General features: G+C 34.7%; 1 protein-coding gene across 2 annotated transcripts in view; it reads right to left on the minus strand.

The window, feature by feature from the left end:
* Window positions 1-2,559: 2,559 nt before the first annotated feature.
* LOC107163589 (calcium-binding EGF-like domain-containing protein pawn) overlaps window positions 2,560-17,912 on the minus strand; it is a 37,610-nt gene continuing 22,257 nt past the window's right edge. For both annotated transcript variants that reach the window (XM_089222711.1, XM_089222710.1), the window contains exons 2-11: window positions 16,003-17,592; window positions 14,529-14,702; window positions 13,746-13,923; window positions 11,840-12,099; window positions 10,815-10,942; window positions 9,852-10,119; window positions 8,975-9,191; window positions 6,162-6,462; window positions 5,203-5,415; window positions 2,560-3,407 (exon numbers count right to left, since the gene is read on the minus strand). In XM_089222711.1, the coding sequence (XP_089078837.1) occupies window positions 3,285-3,407; window positions 5,203-5,415; window positions 6,162-6,462; window positions 8,975-9,191; window positions 9,852-10,119; window positions 10,815-10,942; window positions 11,840-12,099; window positions 13,746-13,923; window positions 14,529-14,702; window positions 16,003-17,592 (3,452 nt within the window). In that variant the 3' untranslated portion in view covers window positions 2,560-3,284. The remainder of the gene's footprint in view (window positions 3,408-5,202; window positions 5,416-6,161; window positions 6,463-8,974; window positions 9,192-9,851; window positions 10,120-10,814; window positions 10,943-11,839; window positions 12,100-13,745; window positions 13,924-14,528; window positions 14,703-16,002; window positions 17,593-17,912) is intronic.

Below are 17,912 nucleotides of genomic sequence, written 5' to 3' on the forward strand. Positions count from 1 at the left end.
TGTATAATAATATTTTTCATCTGTCGTTTCAAAAAAAAGTATTATAAATTAAATGATGTTTCGAAACACCGGTTTTATACATTGAATGTATTCCTCGACTACCGTTAGCCCTAATATGACACTTTAATATATCAAATAATAAAGCAACTAAAATTGTGGGAGAGAACATACAAATTTACGGCTGTTACATCGCGACGAAAAGTTACTATATATTAAAGTAAAAATAGTTAACAGGACTTTTGATACATCCAAAGGGGTACGTATCACGTAGGACCGAATACAAGTAGAATACCTAATTTATATTGAATTGTGCCATAGATTATATATTATGTTATCAATCATAGAATATTAGAAATATTAGAATAATACATAGGTAGTATAATAGATTATTATAAGATCAGAGACTAGGGACGCACTCGAATCACAAATCCAAATCAATCCACACATAGAGCATAGCCATAATTATGACTATAGGTAAACATTATAATTTTTCTTTATGGACCTAATCAATAAGTAACTTATCTTCATAAGATATTTTATTTGGGACCCAACTAGGTGCCTTAAATTTTGATTTTGGGGATCGTTACATTTACATACGTAGTAGATCAAATTCTGGTGAGACTTGTAAATCATTTAAATAAAATAACTCATCTGTATTTATGTGTAATATTAAAATCCTGAATACCTTTCATGTTCCCGGGCAACGGTTAAAATTTATTATTAAAAATAAACTAACTTTTTCCCTGAATATCATATATTTTACTGGTCATCCCTGATGACCAGGTTACACTAAAATAAAAACATATATCCTGACATTTTTAAGTTGGTATGGCAATAATAGTTTAGCCAGTGTGTTGTGAATTAGTCAATCATCAGGACTTCTTATTTTGTGTAAGTGTATATTTTATGCTTAATCGGAAACTCTTATTTTCTACTTTCTACTTAAATATTATATATTTTTGTAAATTATGATCCATATGGTACAACCTGCAAAACTTACTAACTTTCCGGCGTGACACGCCTTTGCAATGACCATCAAAAAAGCACAAGGACAATCGCTATAAGTGTATGGACTGAATTTGGAAAATCCATGCTTCTCACATGGACATATGGTATACTCCGCGTCGGAAAACTTTTTAATTTATTTGTGTACGCACCAGAAAAAAAAATATTGTGTATCCAAATGCATTTTAATAAATATCATTCAATTGAATAATATTGAATTGTCTGACTTTTCTCAATAAAACGAATAAAATTACATAATAATAAACTAAATTGATTATCAGTGAAAGATTATTACTTGACATTTTTAAGTTTTAACCATTATACGTATATACGTACATATACTCGTATATAAAAATACTGCAAGCATGATCAGAAGTAACGAATTCAACACACAGTTTGGGACATTTAAGAGGTAGGCTTCTTAAAGCAGGGCTACAAAGTGTGTGAGTACAGCTAGTTGGTATAAAAATACCAAATACCAATCGTTATTCCGTTAAACGACGAGTTTCTTGTGTTTGATATAGACTTCATCCTTAATCAGCTCATATGACAATAATCTCAACTAATTAAGACTTAAAACAGTTAAAACACTATAACACATATATTTTATTGTTTGTTCATTATTTATTGGTATAGCCCGGGAGATTTATGGATCACTTCAATGGCGGTGCTTGGGGGAGAGGTCACTCCGTGCAAATGCTCGGGGCCCCTGCAGGGTTAGGAGGGTCTAATGTCTACTTATTGTTCTTTATAATTTTATGGCACACTGAGAAAAAAAATTTAGGGCCTCGCCCCAAAATACGTAGTGACCGTAGTGTTGTCAATGGATCACTTAGCTTCTTCCTCCGCCTTATAATAAATATTTTATCATTTGCATTTATTTATGAATAAAACGTGTTTTTTAAACTAACTAAAATATACAATTATATATTTTTATAACACGCATACAATGTATAATAGTAATATTATAATCTTCCATTATATAAATAAATGTAATTAGCTATAAAATTATAAGGTAATAATACAACATATATATGATTCAAGTTGAGACTTAAGAATTAAACAATGATAATAATAATTATAAAATTATAATAAATAATAAAGTGTACACACGTACCTATAAAAATATAGAAAATTTTTATGTTCTTAGCCTTCGATTACGGTCTTATATAAGTATTACATTATGTTCTGGCCTGCAGTGTGGTGAAAAAAAAAATAAAAATAAGAGAAGAAAATCCAAAATCCGACCTTTCCAGTAAGTAAAATAATCATAAATCGTTTACATATAGGTTAGGGAGCTTGTATACTTATAACAAAATATCATATAAAGTTGTTTTTTTGAATGTGCGCAGACGTTTATATGGCACTATAGTCTATTGATAAACGTTAAATCGTTGATATTTATATTAAGACGGACGATACTATAATAGGTATAATATCAAGTTGATGCGAACAATTACGCAATTAAGCTCAAATATTACCTATATTGTATTAAGTATGTAACCAATACTTAGGCGGCTAGGTCTATTATATAATATATTATATACGCATATATTATATAGATATTTCCGATACTTGTCCACATTTATTATTTTATATACATACAATAATATTATATACAGAAATATTATTAAAAATATTTACCAATCTACGTTACATATAATTTTTATGCACCGACAAATATTACATATTATTTTATCGTGTAACGGTCGTTGATATTGATTGATAGGTAAACATAAATACATAATGTCTTTGGCCGCTCTCGGGGTGACATCACCAAGTCAACTGGTCAGTGACGTCACGCCAAAAGCGCAAAGTGCGACAAGTCCAAATAGTGTTACATTATAATTTATAATTAATTAATATTATATAGGTATTGTATAATTGTATTTATTACAAAAACATAACTATTTTATTATAAATTATAATATACCTACAGCTCAGACGCTTATTTGTATACTAGTTCGTGAAAATAAATATTCAACATAATATAATAATTATAACTGTCATAATTATTATTACACATTTGGTTTTTTTCATTAATGGCATATTATATATTATTTATATGTAGGGTATACAACAACAACAATGTAGATATACATTATTATTATTTTATTGGGTGACGCGTATACGCGTTTTATGTCCTCAGTCTGTGTCGCTTAAAGTTTAAACGATGATAATAATAATAATAAATATAGTACACGAGCGATGATCGTCAAGTTTAATGCATCACGAGATTTTCGTCATCGGCATCGTCGTCTGCAAAATCTTCATTGTCATCATCTGTAGTAGTTTGAGCGGCTGCCAATGGTGTACGTGCTCAGTGGAATGCAACCGGGTGAGAACGTCATTTCGCCCTGCTGTTGTTCGTAATCCACGTCGTAGTAAATTCCGCTCTGATTCTGTGAGTAGACAGACAAAAAATAAAAAATAAATAACGAGTATAATAATACTACGAGAAAGGATCCAAGACAACCGTCACATAAATAATACTTAGGATAAAAGTTAATCCTGGTGAAAAAAGATTTCTGCAGATTGTAAAATAACCGTGTCTGTGTATCCCACAATATGTATGATTCAATATACCTACTCATATTATATTATGGAGGGAAAATAAATTGGAACTTGGAAGTATAACTTGCCAAGTATCTGCAGGTACAGATGTAATACCTATCATATTATAAATTATATTTATATTATTTATGATGTGAAGGTTTTGAAGGAGATTCGTTTGCGTGGAACCTATAAGTTTACATAGTTGTTGGCTGTTGCCATATTATTTAAAACGTATATGATATAGACGATATAGTATTCATATGTTATATAATTTAAAATATATAAATAATTATGTATGTGTAGATATATACGATTATACCGTTTTATGCGTACAGTTATGCAATAAAAATAATAACAGCGTTCTATCATCGATCTAACAAATAACAGGTAGATCGCAATGGCCGTCAAGTTATTTAGATATTTAAGAAAAAAATCGGTCAAGAAGCGTGAATATACTATTTTGCATTATTTAATTTTAGCGTAGAAACTGTATCCGATGTCATTCTACCGATGACGAGTTGATTTTCTTGTGTACATCGACACTTTTTTTTACATTTTTTAACTAACGAAGCCACATCTGCAAACGTTAATTTAATTAATGAGTTTATTGATCTTTAACGGATAAAAATACGATTGAGTAAAGATATTAAATGCGATTTCGTCAGGTTAAGAGTTTATTCTATCTCGTAACTTTATTAGCTGCATAAACGTTTTATAGAAAAGTAACAATACTCTGCGTAAAACTATAGAACGCAAGAGCCGAAAGGATTATGTAGTATACAATAATAAAGATTTTTAATACTTTTAGAGTTTAAAATGAAGACCACGATCGAAAAAATTATATAATATTAAGTATAATTTAGTTAATTTTTGATTTACTTTGGAAACGGAAAATTATTTCAAATGGGTTTCCTAATAAATTAATGTATTTTAAAACATTTCATAACTATTAGGGAAACGTACATGTATTAATTCATTATTGTTATCAAAGCCTGACAAAATTATCTAAATAATGAAATTATAAGTAATGTCTGAAATTGTATTTCCATTTTTTGAAGAATAAGAATTTATAACTACTACTTTATATTTACTTGTTGTTTTTGTTAAGATGGTAAATAAACAAAATTTGGTTTCCTTACAATAATTGTTTTGTGACGAATTCATTCATTTTAATACTATTATTATTGCTTCCTGAACATGTCAAAATCGTGAATAATTAAAAAATTAACCATGACGCTTCAAGTTTCTGCTCATGGTTCGGCGACCTTGTCTAAAAACAGCAAGCGATAGCATGACCTATGTTTCGTTCACCTCCACCTTTTTGGTAGATAATCGAATGATTATAAATAACTTTTTTTTTTTTAATACTGTAACGGAACATAATTTAAGCTGGGTATTTTATAATACCCAAAATCTTTCCCCCAGCTGTTTACTGTTAGAACACTCATCCTCCCCTAATCCTCTCAACTGATTAAAAATATACTCCGTGGCTGCAGCAGATGATCACGAATGATATCATTATTGTATTAAACTTACACGTCTTGTCGATTCGTATATCGTAATATTAATATAAATTATAAGGCTCTTAATTAATTATAAGTTATTTATAACTAACTGCCAAGTATATTGTATTATACTCACGGCCAGGGAAGATCTGCTTTTTGGTCTGGAAGAAGTCTGGAAGTTGCGACCCAACAGGTCGGTCCGGTCCTCTTCTTCGCTGGTGCTCGACTCCGGCGTGCGGAATGCGTGCGAAATCGTGCTCGTGCCCGGGGGCCGTAGTCTGGGCAGCGGCATCGGTGCGCCTGCGTACCCGAACATGTTCGACCGCATGGTGCCGTTTACCGGTTCGGGCTGGAAACCAATCAGCGGATTATTTACGAGCACGAGAATTATATTATTATAAAAAGAGAACGAGGAACGTAGTTGGGATTCACTCTATGCGCATCATAAGACGATCGATCAACAGTTTATCGTTCGAAACAATCGCCTGCAATTATAATATCCGGTTTCTGTAACCGATGATACGAAATATACATTACAATTGTATATTTTTGTTTTAATACAATGTACGCAACAAAATGTGTTCAATCCTTATTAAATATGTTACCTATATAGATTAAAGGTCATTAAAAATTGCTCTATATTTATAGATAGTAGAGATATTATGGGATATTGAATAACAATAGTTTTATTTTGTTCAATCCACGAGCATATTAAATCTGCAGACAAGTGTGACTAGTGTGAGTAAATTTGATCACAATCATTAATTCCGGCGTCTAATCATTAAACGATTATATTACTGCAATGTAGTAAGGGTTAGTATTAGACTTAGGATGCAAATGGATTGTGAATTAAGACTTTTACATTTTTTTTGTTTTTAAATTTACTCGTGAACTAAATCGCATTATAATTTACATAATGTTATGTAAATATGATGAAAAAACTGAACAATTTTTCAAAAACAAACGATTGACTTTACAACACAATCATTCGTCGTAAGCAGCTGGTAAAACAATAATAATATTATGATGTATGATCACCAACATTGGCAATTGCCAACAGATAGTGTGGGGTTAGATATAGGTATTTATACTCACGGCGTAATGGTTGGCATGCGCCATGGCGTCGGCGATCTGTGCCCACCTCATGCGATCCTCGATGGACACCTGGTACGGTGGGCCGCCGATCACAGGCGTTTTCACAGTGCTGCCGCCGGTCGGCATGTACCCGAACACGGGCGAGCCGACTTTCTGCTCCTTGTTCCAGCGGCGACTCCACGCGCACAGGCACACCAACGTCAGCACGATGATGGATATGGCGGCCACGGACGATCCAACGGCCACGCTCAGCACTTCGCCGTCGATCTCACACTGCGACCCGTAAAACGATCCTGAACACCTGCGACGGAAGAACAACATTAGAGGTTATTCTAAACATTATTTTGGTTAGCGGTGCAACGTATTTATCGTAGTGCCATGCCGGGGATTAACTGCAGCTACGTCGGGTGTCTTAATGTGTCAATCCAATTACAATAGGTACGTGATTGGGCATTATTTTTTTTTTTTGGTATGACGTAATAACAAAGTTGAAACCGAGTAGGTACATACGAATTGGTAACATCTCAACTTTTAAACCACTATAGTGTAATCAAAGTTAGCAATTCCTCACACGATACGATATGCGACATAACTGTGAATCCGTTTTATGTTACTTTAGCCTATTTTTTTTTCTTCTAGTTATAGTTATAGTTTACGATACAACTATATTATATAAACTATAAATTTATTATATTACAATACAATATATAGTTAGGTACCTATAAATGAAACACGTGATCATAGAGAATTACATTGCGCAAGTTTACAGTAACAAGAATTTCAATGTGTCAAATTCAAAAAAATCTCTTTTTAACGTCATAATATTTTGATTTGTAATACCTTGAAATTTTTAATGACTCAAATTGTTTTTCCCTTGAATATATTGAGTTACCGAGATTCGTGTATAATATGCATTTACATTCACATAGATGGGAGTATTTATTTACAATAAGGAAACGTCGAAATAGTATAAATAGTACTGTCTATATTATGTAATATATAAATGTAATAAAATAAAATAACAAAACTACTTCTGCATAATATACAATTTATTGCGTGGCGTAATTGAGTGGTGTAGTATACAATAAGCAGTAAAAAAAAAAACCTATAACAATACAATTATTTGTTATATTTTTATGTTATTCTATCAATCCATCTAGAAAGATAGGGTGGTATTTTATAAATGAAATTCTGAACCTATTTTAGACTTCCTTTATATTTATTATTATTATTAAATCAGATACAGGGGAAAAACAGCAGGAATTTCAGCATTTTTTTTTTATCGAATTTCGTTCCAATGATTCTAGTACTGGTTAAGTGTTATTACTCCAGAGTCCAGAACTCCAGACATACACCAATACATAGGCAATATTATACTGACTGTCTGACTGCTAGTAGCGACCAGCATCAGTCAATATACTGGATACAGAACTGCGCCTGTTGTGCATTTTATTTCCGATTGGAATTTAATCGTGTTCGACACGAGTGTTTTTTTTCGTGGATTTTCATCGATATTATTATTGATCAAATGGTATAATCAATGAAAAGTTATGAACAAGTAGATCTAAGAATTGACACAGAGGTCAGTGGAAACAATAGGTACTTACTGGAACAGCACATTTCCTGCATCCAATAAATAATATATAGGTATATAGTATATTGCTCAATATTAGTATGTAGTGAATAGTGGTGCAAAATATATTAATTAGCCAAACAACATATAGGTACATCCATTCGAATAATTTTTTGAAATTTTTTAATAATTTAATACGGAATCGTAATACATCCGATGTACCGTTAACCTCACTCACACACACATTGTGTCTGCGAAACTGACCGGATTGTCGTAAAGATATTATATCTATGAGTTTTCGTGGGCGTCTATTTAATTGATGTTGGCGTGTGGTTTGCATGTGAACAGAAAGGGAAACATATAATATATGTAGGTACATATTATGTTTATATTATAGATACATCCATCGACGCGATTATAACGTTGACCATAATGCATACTGACCTACAAATTTTTTTCGTGTCCTATACCACAGATAACTTGCGGTCTGCACCTCATCGTTAGGTACCTATTATATGAACTAAGACTGCGTAAAACGATAGTTCCGATTTAAAAGTGGTGCGTATTACTTATTTTACCGGGTAATTATTTTATAATTGGACACTCATTATTTCAAAAGATATAAATATTTTTGGAAAAATATAGTGTCTATAGTTGTTAAAAAACAAAATGTTACGACACAGTTATACTTTTTTAAACAATGAATTTTCAATGATAAAATAATCACTTGGTATATTGGTATATATATGACGCCGCTTCACGCGAATATAATGTATACAATGCATGCAAGTACAATATATATAGTATCTTCCCATCATATTATATTGTTGTACAGGCGGTGATCATAATATTTATATACTAGTATAATATAGGCACTAAGTGTGATGTAAGATATATTTAAATTAAAATATCAATTAAAACTAATTGCCAGTAGCTAAAGTTCTTATGATCAATAAAAAAAAAAACACGTCTGTTGCAGAAAACGGAAAATCCGAAATTCTTTATGAAGAAGGCCTATTATCAGGGGTTAAAGTGGGGGGACGCAGGAGGACTCAGTCCCCTTACCTCTGACGGCGGTTAAAAAGCGTCCACCTTTAACAAATTAGGATTTTATACATTAGACATTATACATAAAATTATATATGGAACGCTTAAAACTTTTTGGAAACATTAGTCCCCTCTGGAATTTTTTCCCACTTTAACCTCTGCCTATTATGTTACTTATGATAATGGTACTTACTTGCACACTGGCTGTCCGGCCTGGAAAAAGCATTCTCCCCGGAGATTGCACTGGCCCGGGTCGCACGTCTCGCATGTCCGGCCACTACGCTGAGCGTTTCCGATCCACGGGTCCCTGTAGCCATCGGGGCACGCGCACTGGAACGTGCCGAACACGTTCGTACACTTGCCCAATGAATGACAGTCATTCAGTTCCGGACTGTTGCACTCGTCGAGATCTATACACATATACACGTATAAACCATTATAATACAGTAGGTACACGAGTGAAGTTTTTTTATATAATAATATTATGAAACACTATACTATAATAATATTTAATACACATATAACAAGTGTAGTTCGGATCCAAGTCCAAAGATATGGAAAATAATACAGTTTTAAAATAAACATTTTTGTAACAAACACATACATATTTGGTACAATTCCGATACTTTGAAATATAATTCTTTTTAGATAATCATGATTTGTTTTACTTATATCATAATATTTGTGACGTAAATTTTCAGATTATTTTTATAATATTATAATAAGCACGGTGGATTATACTAATGGAATGAAAAAATACGATAATCATGGCTGGAATGTACAAGTGTATTAATTTTTAAGACTATTAATCAATACTTTTTAACAACCATATAAATTTGATTTTATAAATATCAGTTTCATTTTAAATGCTCATGAAAAAAAATATATCTTTGAATACACTGCGTAGCGGGCTTGTAACTTTTTTTAACATCGACTAATAAAAGTGTTAATTCCCACTTTGTCCATAACTCTCCGCTACAAAATTATACGATTCGATGCCTATAGTACGCGATGTAAGCTCAAGTGATTATTATGTGTAAATAATATAGTAAGTGATGGCGGCGCTGTACCGTGAAGTTGCGAGATAGCTCCTGCCGGTGAATCCACCCACAGGCCGCTGGTGCCCACGTTGTTGTTGCGCCTCTGCAGCGCCCCCGTCAACTGTTTTTGCACGTCCTGTTTGACGGATGATCGCAAGTGTTCCGCGTTCTCCGTCAGCTGCACTGTGGCGTTAACCATGACCGGCATGCCCGGCGTCGTCTTGGACATGTACACGTTGTTGATCTTGACGCCGACGAACGTGTCCGAAAACGGTGTCATCGAAAACGCCGAATCGATCTGCGAGAAAAACGTTAGGTACAGATTAATGTCCTATATATAATTTATCAATAAATATAGATTCTAATTTATATTTTGAAAATTAACTTATGTTTAATAATGGTTTTGCTGTCATACATTAATGTACTTTTCACTGAGTAATTATAAATGAACACAGTTGTATAAGATGGAGAGTTAATATATAGTATAACAACCTCCTCCCTCACTAATCCACTGAAGGGTATAATTATTATTCATCCATTTTATTTATTAGTGTGGAGAAGTATATATGAGAAAAAACTGCAAGGCATATACCAATTTCTATTCTCTGTTCGCTTCGAAGCATTGACAATAACTTATTGAGATTAATAGTGATAGTTATTTATTTATTTTAATTTTAAATCTATACCAAAGACATGCATGCTGCTGCTAATCCGTGAATGGATCATAAATTCGAAATAGCCAAAACGTTATTGTCTATTATAGAAAACTACTTTCGTTACAATTATATATCGCAGTTATAGCTCTACATAGGGTGCGAGTATAGAGCTATATAACAAAAATAATTTGAAAGGAAATAAATTATTAAATCGAACGACCATAAGAAGTATACTAATATATATACCGATCTATTTGATATTTGTTGACACCGGGTAATCATTTCACAAAGAAGTAATAATATTTAAAAATTAAAAGTCACAGTGTTGCACTCTTACCGCTCTAACTGATTCGTGTTCAAGTTGTTGATATTCTTGGCTCTCGGAATCCTTGTATTTTTCCGTCCACGTGATCTTGTTGTCGTACAACCGATCAACACGTAATGAAAAAACGATGGATACGATCCCTGAAAAAAAAACCGTTGAATAAAAATATAATCATAAAAGCACACACAAATGCAATTAATAACTAACAAAAATATTAAAACTAGTATATACGAGTTTTTTATCACACTATTCACACTAACCCTATATTTATATAATAATATTTTGAATATATCTTAGAAATTAGAGCCCGAGTGCAGCTGTTAGACGAGGTATGCTGTACTTGATAGAAATGGTGACGGTCGTACGGATTCATCTATTATTACTCATTGTGCTATATTACGAGTACATGTCTCATGTCAATTACTGACAGTATTATAAAACCATAAAAAAATATATAGTTTTGTACATATAAGCTTTACTTTATGGAGATGGGACGATTTGAGCATTGGACAATCTTAAAAACAGGACAAAAAGCGTCCCGTTCGCTAAGTGTACCAGGATAACTGAATGCATACTTGAAAAGGGGACAATTTCGTTTAAATGATACGCATATGGTAACTCTACTCTAATTCGTTTTATTCGCATGGGTAATTGTTATAAACGAAACAACTTTTTTAATGTTCAATTTTTCTTTCTGCGTGGTTTTATTGTGCACAATACACACACACACGCGCACGCTCGTGTTTATATAATATGCATAAATATATACGTTTTTACTGATTTTAGGCACTTATCAAAATACAGTTGTTCCAATATCTCGGACACATTTCATAGAGCGTCATTGTACGACCAATTATTCTAGTCCGAATTCGTTTCGCTGTAGCAGAGGCGCCGCGGCGATATCATAACGTTACACGGTATACACTGTACGTTACGTCAATGATTTGTGTAAAATAAATATGGGAACTTTAATATATTCAGATAAAAATTTAATAGAGTAAAAGCAAACATTAATAAAGATAAATAATAAGACTCACTGTGACACGGGTCTCGGTGCTTTCGTCTGCTGTACCCCGGCCTGCAGAGACACGAGGACACGCCGAGCTCGGTTCGGCACCTTTCGTGCTGGGCCGCATCGCACGTCGTGTCGTCACCCACAATGCAAGTGTCGATTCTCACTGGCGGGTGCGTGGGCCGTTTCCAGGCCGGCGCTGATGGTTTGCCTCCACTCGGCGGCGGCGGTCCCGGCTGACTGGATGCGCCGTGCGGCTGCAGCACTTGGCTGACCGAATACGATCTGAAACCGATAACGTGACAATAAACTAACCGTTGCAGCCACACTCGTGAAACACCAGATATGCGCCTTCAAAAAACGAATAATATTGTTTAAAAATCTTAATATTTTTTTTTTTTTTTTTTAATTATGCCGTCCATGCATATTTTTACCACAGGAAAATTTCAATGTTCTACCAGAAGTCCCGTGACAACACATTTTTTTTTTTAAATGCTTAGTGCTTACCTATGGCCATTAAATTATATTAGTTAATTAATTAATTTTTTTTTTTTTTTTTGATAAAGTTATTATATGACGGTGACGGGTGACGTACGTATAGCAGCAGTATGAGAGACGAATGAAAGATATTCAAAATTGTACCAAATATAATATATGCAATATACATGCATGCCTATATATACTATAAAAATATATTGAATATTAAATATTAATACATTGCAGCGTATATTGTTTTTTAGTGGCAATTTAAATTCATTAAATAATAAGAGTCTATTAAAAAGCATAATTATATAGACTAAATTGAGTGAACCGCTTAGGAGGCGCCTGACGACCGAGTCCCCTGTTCTGCCCTATTTACGTCTATGAACAGTAATTATATATCTACGCAATTATAAAGTGTCTATATTTTATTATTTATTCGACATAATATAATCGTTAATAATACTTGATTATAATAGTAATAATAATATGTTATTATGATATTTTATCGTGGCAGTGCGATGAGATATTTGGTACGGTCGACTACAAGTTTGGGTCGGAATACTTTTTAAGGACCTCTGAGATTATTTTCAGACCGTCTCGAGAGAAAGTATCCCAACAATCATTATACCAGGAAATAAATTAAAAACAACCATCACATTCGTACATATGCGCTATTATACGTCTATACCTGTACAGTGTCTATTAATTTAGTGCAGTCCGTATACATAATAACAACTGTATATGATACAAATATAATATGATATTCATACAGTAATTATTAATTTACTAATTAGTCGATATTTCACATTCCGTTATAAACTCTGCGTGATTAATTTAGAACAAAATGTTATAGCCTGTTTATCAGTGAGGCCGGTGTACGTATACAGAATTATATTATTTATATAACAACCAGACCATTAGGGCTAGGAATTTTATGCCCTACAAAATTTAAATTAATACAATTGGAAAAGTTTAAAAATGTTTTGTTATAATTATTTTCTAGCAAATTAAATTTGAAAATAGAAATAATATTTAGGTCTTTAATCTAATCTTTGGTCCAATATATTTTTATAGTAAAAATTTTTATAAAAATGTTAATTTAATTCAAAAATGATATTAGGTTAAACCAATATATTATTATCTAATATAAATATATATATATATTACTATTATAGACAAAATAAAAAATAAAACCCATTTACCATGAAACAAATTTGTTTCCAATCAGACTTCTTCAATTAACTTTCCAAATAAATTCGATAATACAGTCAATAAAACAATAAATAATAAATATGTAAATATGGATAACAGAATGGTAGGTACTCTGCAGCGGCAGTGTGTTTTATGGCGGTGTAATAGATTTAATGCTGGTGTGAATATAGTTACAACAAATAATATATTATGATGTATAAACTTATGACTATATCGAATATAGAAATTACACTCACCCGGAAGCAGCGCTGGTCGGCTTTATGGACTGAGGCGCCACCGCTGTTGGTTCCGCTGAGCCGAACAAGTTGATGTACGTCCGTTTACCGTCAATGGACACGAACTGCTGGTTTGGTTCCGCTGACGTTATCACGGACACTTCTCCTTTTCCGACGCCCGACGGTGATATTTCGTCGGCTAAAAAAAGAGACAACTAAGCTGTTAAATAAATTGTAAAAAAAGCTGAAAATCAAATAAACCCCAACATACAGCCACGGGACTATAAGTGTTAATGTAGTGGATTCGCTTTGATCGAAAACAGTGCAGACTATTTCCAATATTTTAGAATCTTAATTTTTTTAATCTGGTACACAATGACATCAGTCGTCATGAAGTACCCCTTACTATAAAACTTGATATCGAATAACGATGCACCGTCATTCGTGTTATTTGATACTTAGTAGAAGAGTGATTGAATTCTTGAATTGAATTTTTAACATCATAATATTATAGTTCATGCACAAACTCTACATTTTGCATGATTTTTGTAATTTTTATGTCGGGTTGCATAAAAAATGGGTAATTTAATGGTTCATTGAAATATAATGCACCAATCATAGTATACTGATCCATGTTTAAGGAACCTTTACCTCACTATTAATTATTCATTAAATGTTTACTGATTGATTATTATACAATCCGCAAAAAGAAAGCACATTAAAATCACAGCTTTGGCAATTGGGTTGTCTGGTTGTATATAGTTTCATTTTAATAATAATTATTATATATGAATGTGCGCTTACGATTGAGTAGTGCTGGTTTATCACCAGGTCCTTGAATGGCGGACACCATTATGTCGAACACGTCACCTTTACTGGGCACCTGAACTTGGATAGGACGTCTTTGGCCTCCGATGTGGGGTTTGAATTCCGGATCATCCAGTACGATCCCTGGTCGTGAATAATACGGGAACCCTTCTGAAAAAACATTATTTTCTGATTACAATTTAAGAAGTGTATAATATTTTAATATTATAATAAAATTATATAAATAGGTATGTACTACGTTTTACGTTAGTAAAAATCGTACAATCGTACAAATTGCCAAAAAGTGTGTAATGGTTATTACTCATTGGCATAAATCAAAGAAACATAATCATATACATAATATTATTAATATATTTAGGTATAGAGTATGTCAGTATAACTATAAAGATAATATAACATAATTATAATATTGTCTTTAATAATTATCATATTTATCTTAAATGTACGCTGGTCAGATTATTGGGCAAATTATGCGCGATGAGCTGCAAGTTTAATATGGTCCATGGACCGATCGCGAAAATATCTTGTAAATTAAAAAGATCAGTAAAATTACTGTGCTCGGTTAGTTTCTGGGGCCCATTACAGCCCTGGATGTGCGGTCAATGTCTGATTACCTTTGATAATGTACTCAGCAATGATAAATTATTAAGAATATCATAAATAATGTATTCATTTTTGTTGAAATCATTAGAATATTCCAAATTTTCGAAAAAATTGTTTTATTGAAAATTGGATGGACCTAATCCAGGAATTAATGTAGCATACGTGTACTTCATTTCAGATCTACATGATGTAAAGAAATGTATGTTTTTCATATTATATGAAATTTTTACATTTCACACGTGTACAAAAGCGAACATATAGCACATATCCGTTACATGAATAGCAAAAAAATAAATATTTTCATACAACATATTATTATGCATGAAAGGAAATATATTTTCACGATAATATAAAACAATGATTTCAATAAATAAAATGCGAATAACAATAATATGTGTACCTATGTTAAGCGTGTATATTTCGCGATGCAATGATGACAAAATCTTTGAATATTATATTCTATACCTATGAACATAATATGATGTAGTCTTAATTGGTTTATACATATTCTATAATAGGTACATAGATTTCTTATAATTATATAATTAGTACAGGATTTACACCGGATGTATTCATTAGAGGCATTATATTACTAATGATTATAATGATCAAACGATATGTTTAATATAATAATAATTATAATATAATTACGTTACCTATATAAGCCTACACGTACCTAAAACTTTTCAATAATTGGCCCAAATGTATTTTATATTTAACATTTATATGATCTATTATTCATATAATGTGTTATTAAAATTATAAATATTAACACACACAAAGGTGGGGACTTCCCCCGTTAACTCACTCATTATATGTTAACTCATATCGATAGTGTGATAGTTACCGGACTGTTGTGGGGTCTTCTTGAGGGGTGCCGTGGGCTTGCTGGGGAGTTTGTTGTCGGTGGGTTTGTGCGTATCGTCACGATGCGGTTCCTCCGAAGTGGACGGCTCAAGCACGACGACAGCCGAACCGACACCGGTCACGTGGTCACCGGCCGATGTGGTTTCCGCGGCCGTAGTCGTGGACGTTGATTCCACAGCAGTGCTGGTGCTGGTGCTACTGGTGCTAGTGCTGCTGGTGGTAGTGGTCGTCGTCGTCGTTGTAGGTGCTGCAGCAGAGGTGGCAGCGGTGGGATCACTTACTCCGATAGGCGAGGAAGGAACCAACGGCGAGGTCAAGTGGTCTACGAGTTTCGACACTTGGATTCCGATCACGCGGGTGGCGTTGATGTCGATCGCTGACCATGGTTTGTCAGTCGTGGTCGGTTTCTCGGAGACAGTGATCGCAGACGGTCTATCAGAGGTCGGCGGTGACTGAGACGAAGGTACGTCCACCGCCAACTTTTCCGTCGCATTTTCTGCCGGTTTGGAAGCCGCGGGAACTGCGTGGCCAGGGCCGTGCGCGTGGCCGTCCGCAAACAAGTCATATTCCTGTTGCGGTCTGGCTGTCTGCTGGTGCTGTACCGGTCGTCTGGACGACGATGGCAGATGCGAAAGGTCATCTTCGTACTGCAGAGATGGTGGACTCAATTCATCGCCACCTTCGCCGCCATTAGTGGGCACCAGCTGTTCGGGCAGTGGCACGCCGGTCAAGAACGGCTTGATAAGATTGGGCGGCTGGGGTGGTAATGGCCGGGCGGGCTGAGGCACGTCAAACGGATACGGTGGCGGGTCTTTTGGCTTGTTCTGGGTTGGTAGCTGTTGCTGATGCTGTTGTTGGTGTTGTTGCTGTTGCTGTTGCTGGTGCTGGTGCTGGTGTTGTGGCATCGGCACGAACGCCGGCGGTTCCAGGACAACCGAAGCGTCTGATATGCGGGGAGGTCCGCGGTTGTTGATGCGCGTCTTGATCGGCTGCCGGTAACCGGTTTGGCCGGGCTGACCATTCAGCAGCTTAACGAACCCGTCCAGTATGTCTTCCATGTCGCTGTTACCGGCTTTACGGATCTGCTGACGGTCCGCCAACGCCGCCGCCACATCTGTCTGCTGTCGTGTCTGCGGCGGCTGTTGCGCTGCAGTATCGGGCTCCGTCGGTACGAGTGATCTGCCACGCGACGAAGCCCTCTTGGCTTCCCCCGAACCGATCTTTGTCGGTCCCACGTACTCGTAATAGTATTGCGATTGGGACGTCTGTTCGTCCGCCTTAGACGACGGGACGGCAGACGACGCGATCAGTTGAGAGTCGTCGTCGAGCGACGCCGCCGCTGCAACCGATTCCGTTTGCGGCATTTTACCGCAAGAGCCGCCGCCGCACGTCACCTTGGTCGACTTGAATTCTTCAGCCCGAGTCAGTGTCATGTCGGCCCTCCGATGGTGATCGTCGTCAATCTCGTTCGATTCGTGACCAGTCTTGGTCGCCTCATCTAGGTGCCGCCTGTGCACAACTCTCACTACTCCATCCGGATGTCCACTGTCGTTTTCGCCGCACGCCACACCTGAAACACAAACCGTTCGATAAGTACATAAACATGACGTCATTGACAACCGAAAGTAGGGCCACCACAAAGAGGGGGGGAGGTTAATTGGAAAGGTATTGCAATTTATATTCTGAATTCGTTAAGATAGTGAACTACTTACTATACATTATGTTTATCACAAGCTGTGCATAATTAAATAAATCGATGGTGTTGTGTGTTGTTGATAGAACTGTGTATTTATTTATTGAAAAAAAATGTATGTGTATGTGATAGATACAATTAGTGCACTGCCCGTCCACTTTAACTGTTCAGTATATTATGATGAATCGCATCCTATA

The sequence above is a fragment of the Diuraphis noxia genome, unplaced genomic scaffold, assembly GCF_037042655.1.
Source record: "Diuraphis noxia isolate RWA-SAM2 unplaced genomic scaffold, SU_Dnox_SAM2 contig0003, whole genome shotgun sequence".
In the NCBI taxonomy this organism is placed as follows: domain Eukaryota; kingdom Metazoa; phylum Arthropoda; class Insecta; order Hemiptera; family Aphididae; genus Diuraphis; species Diuraphis noxia.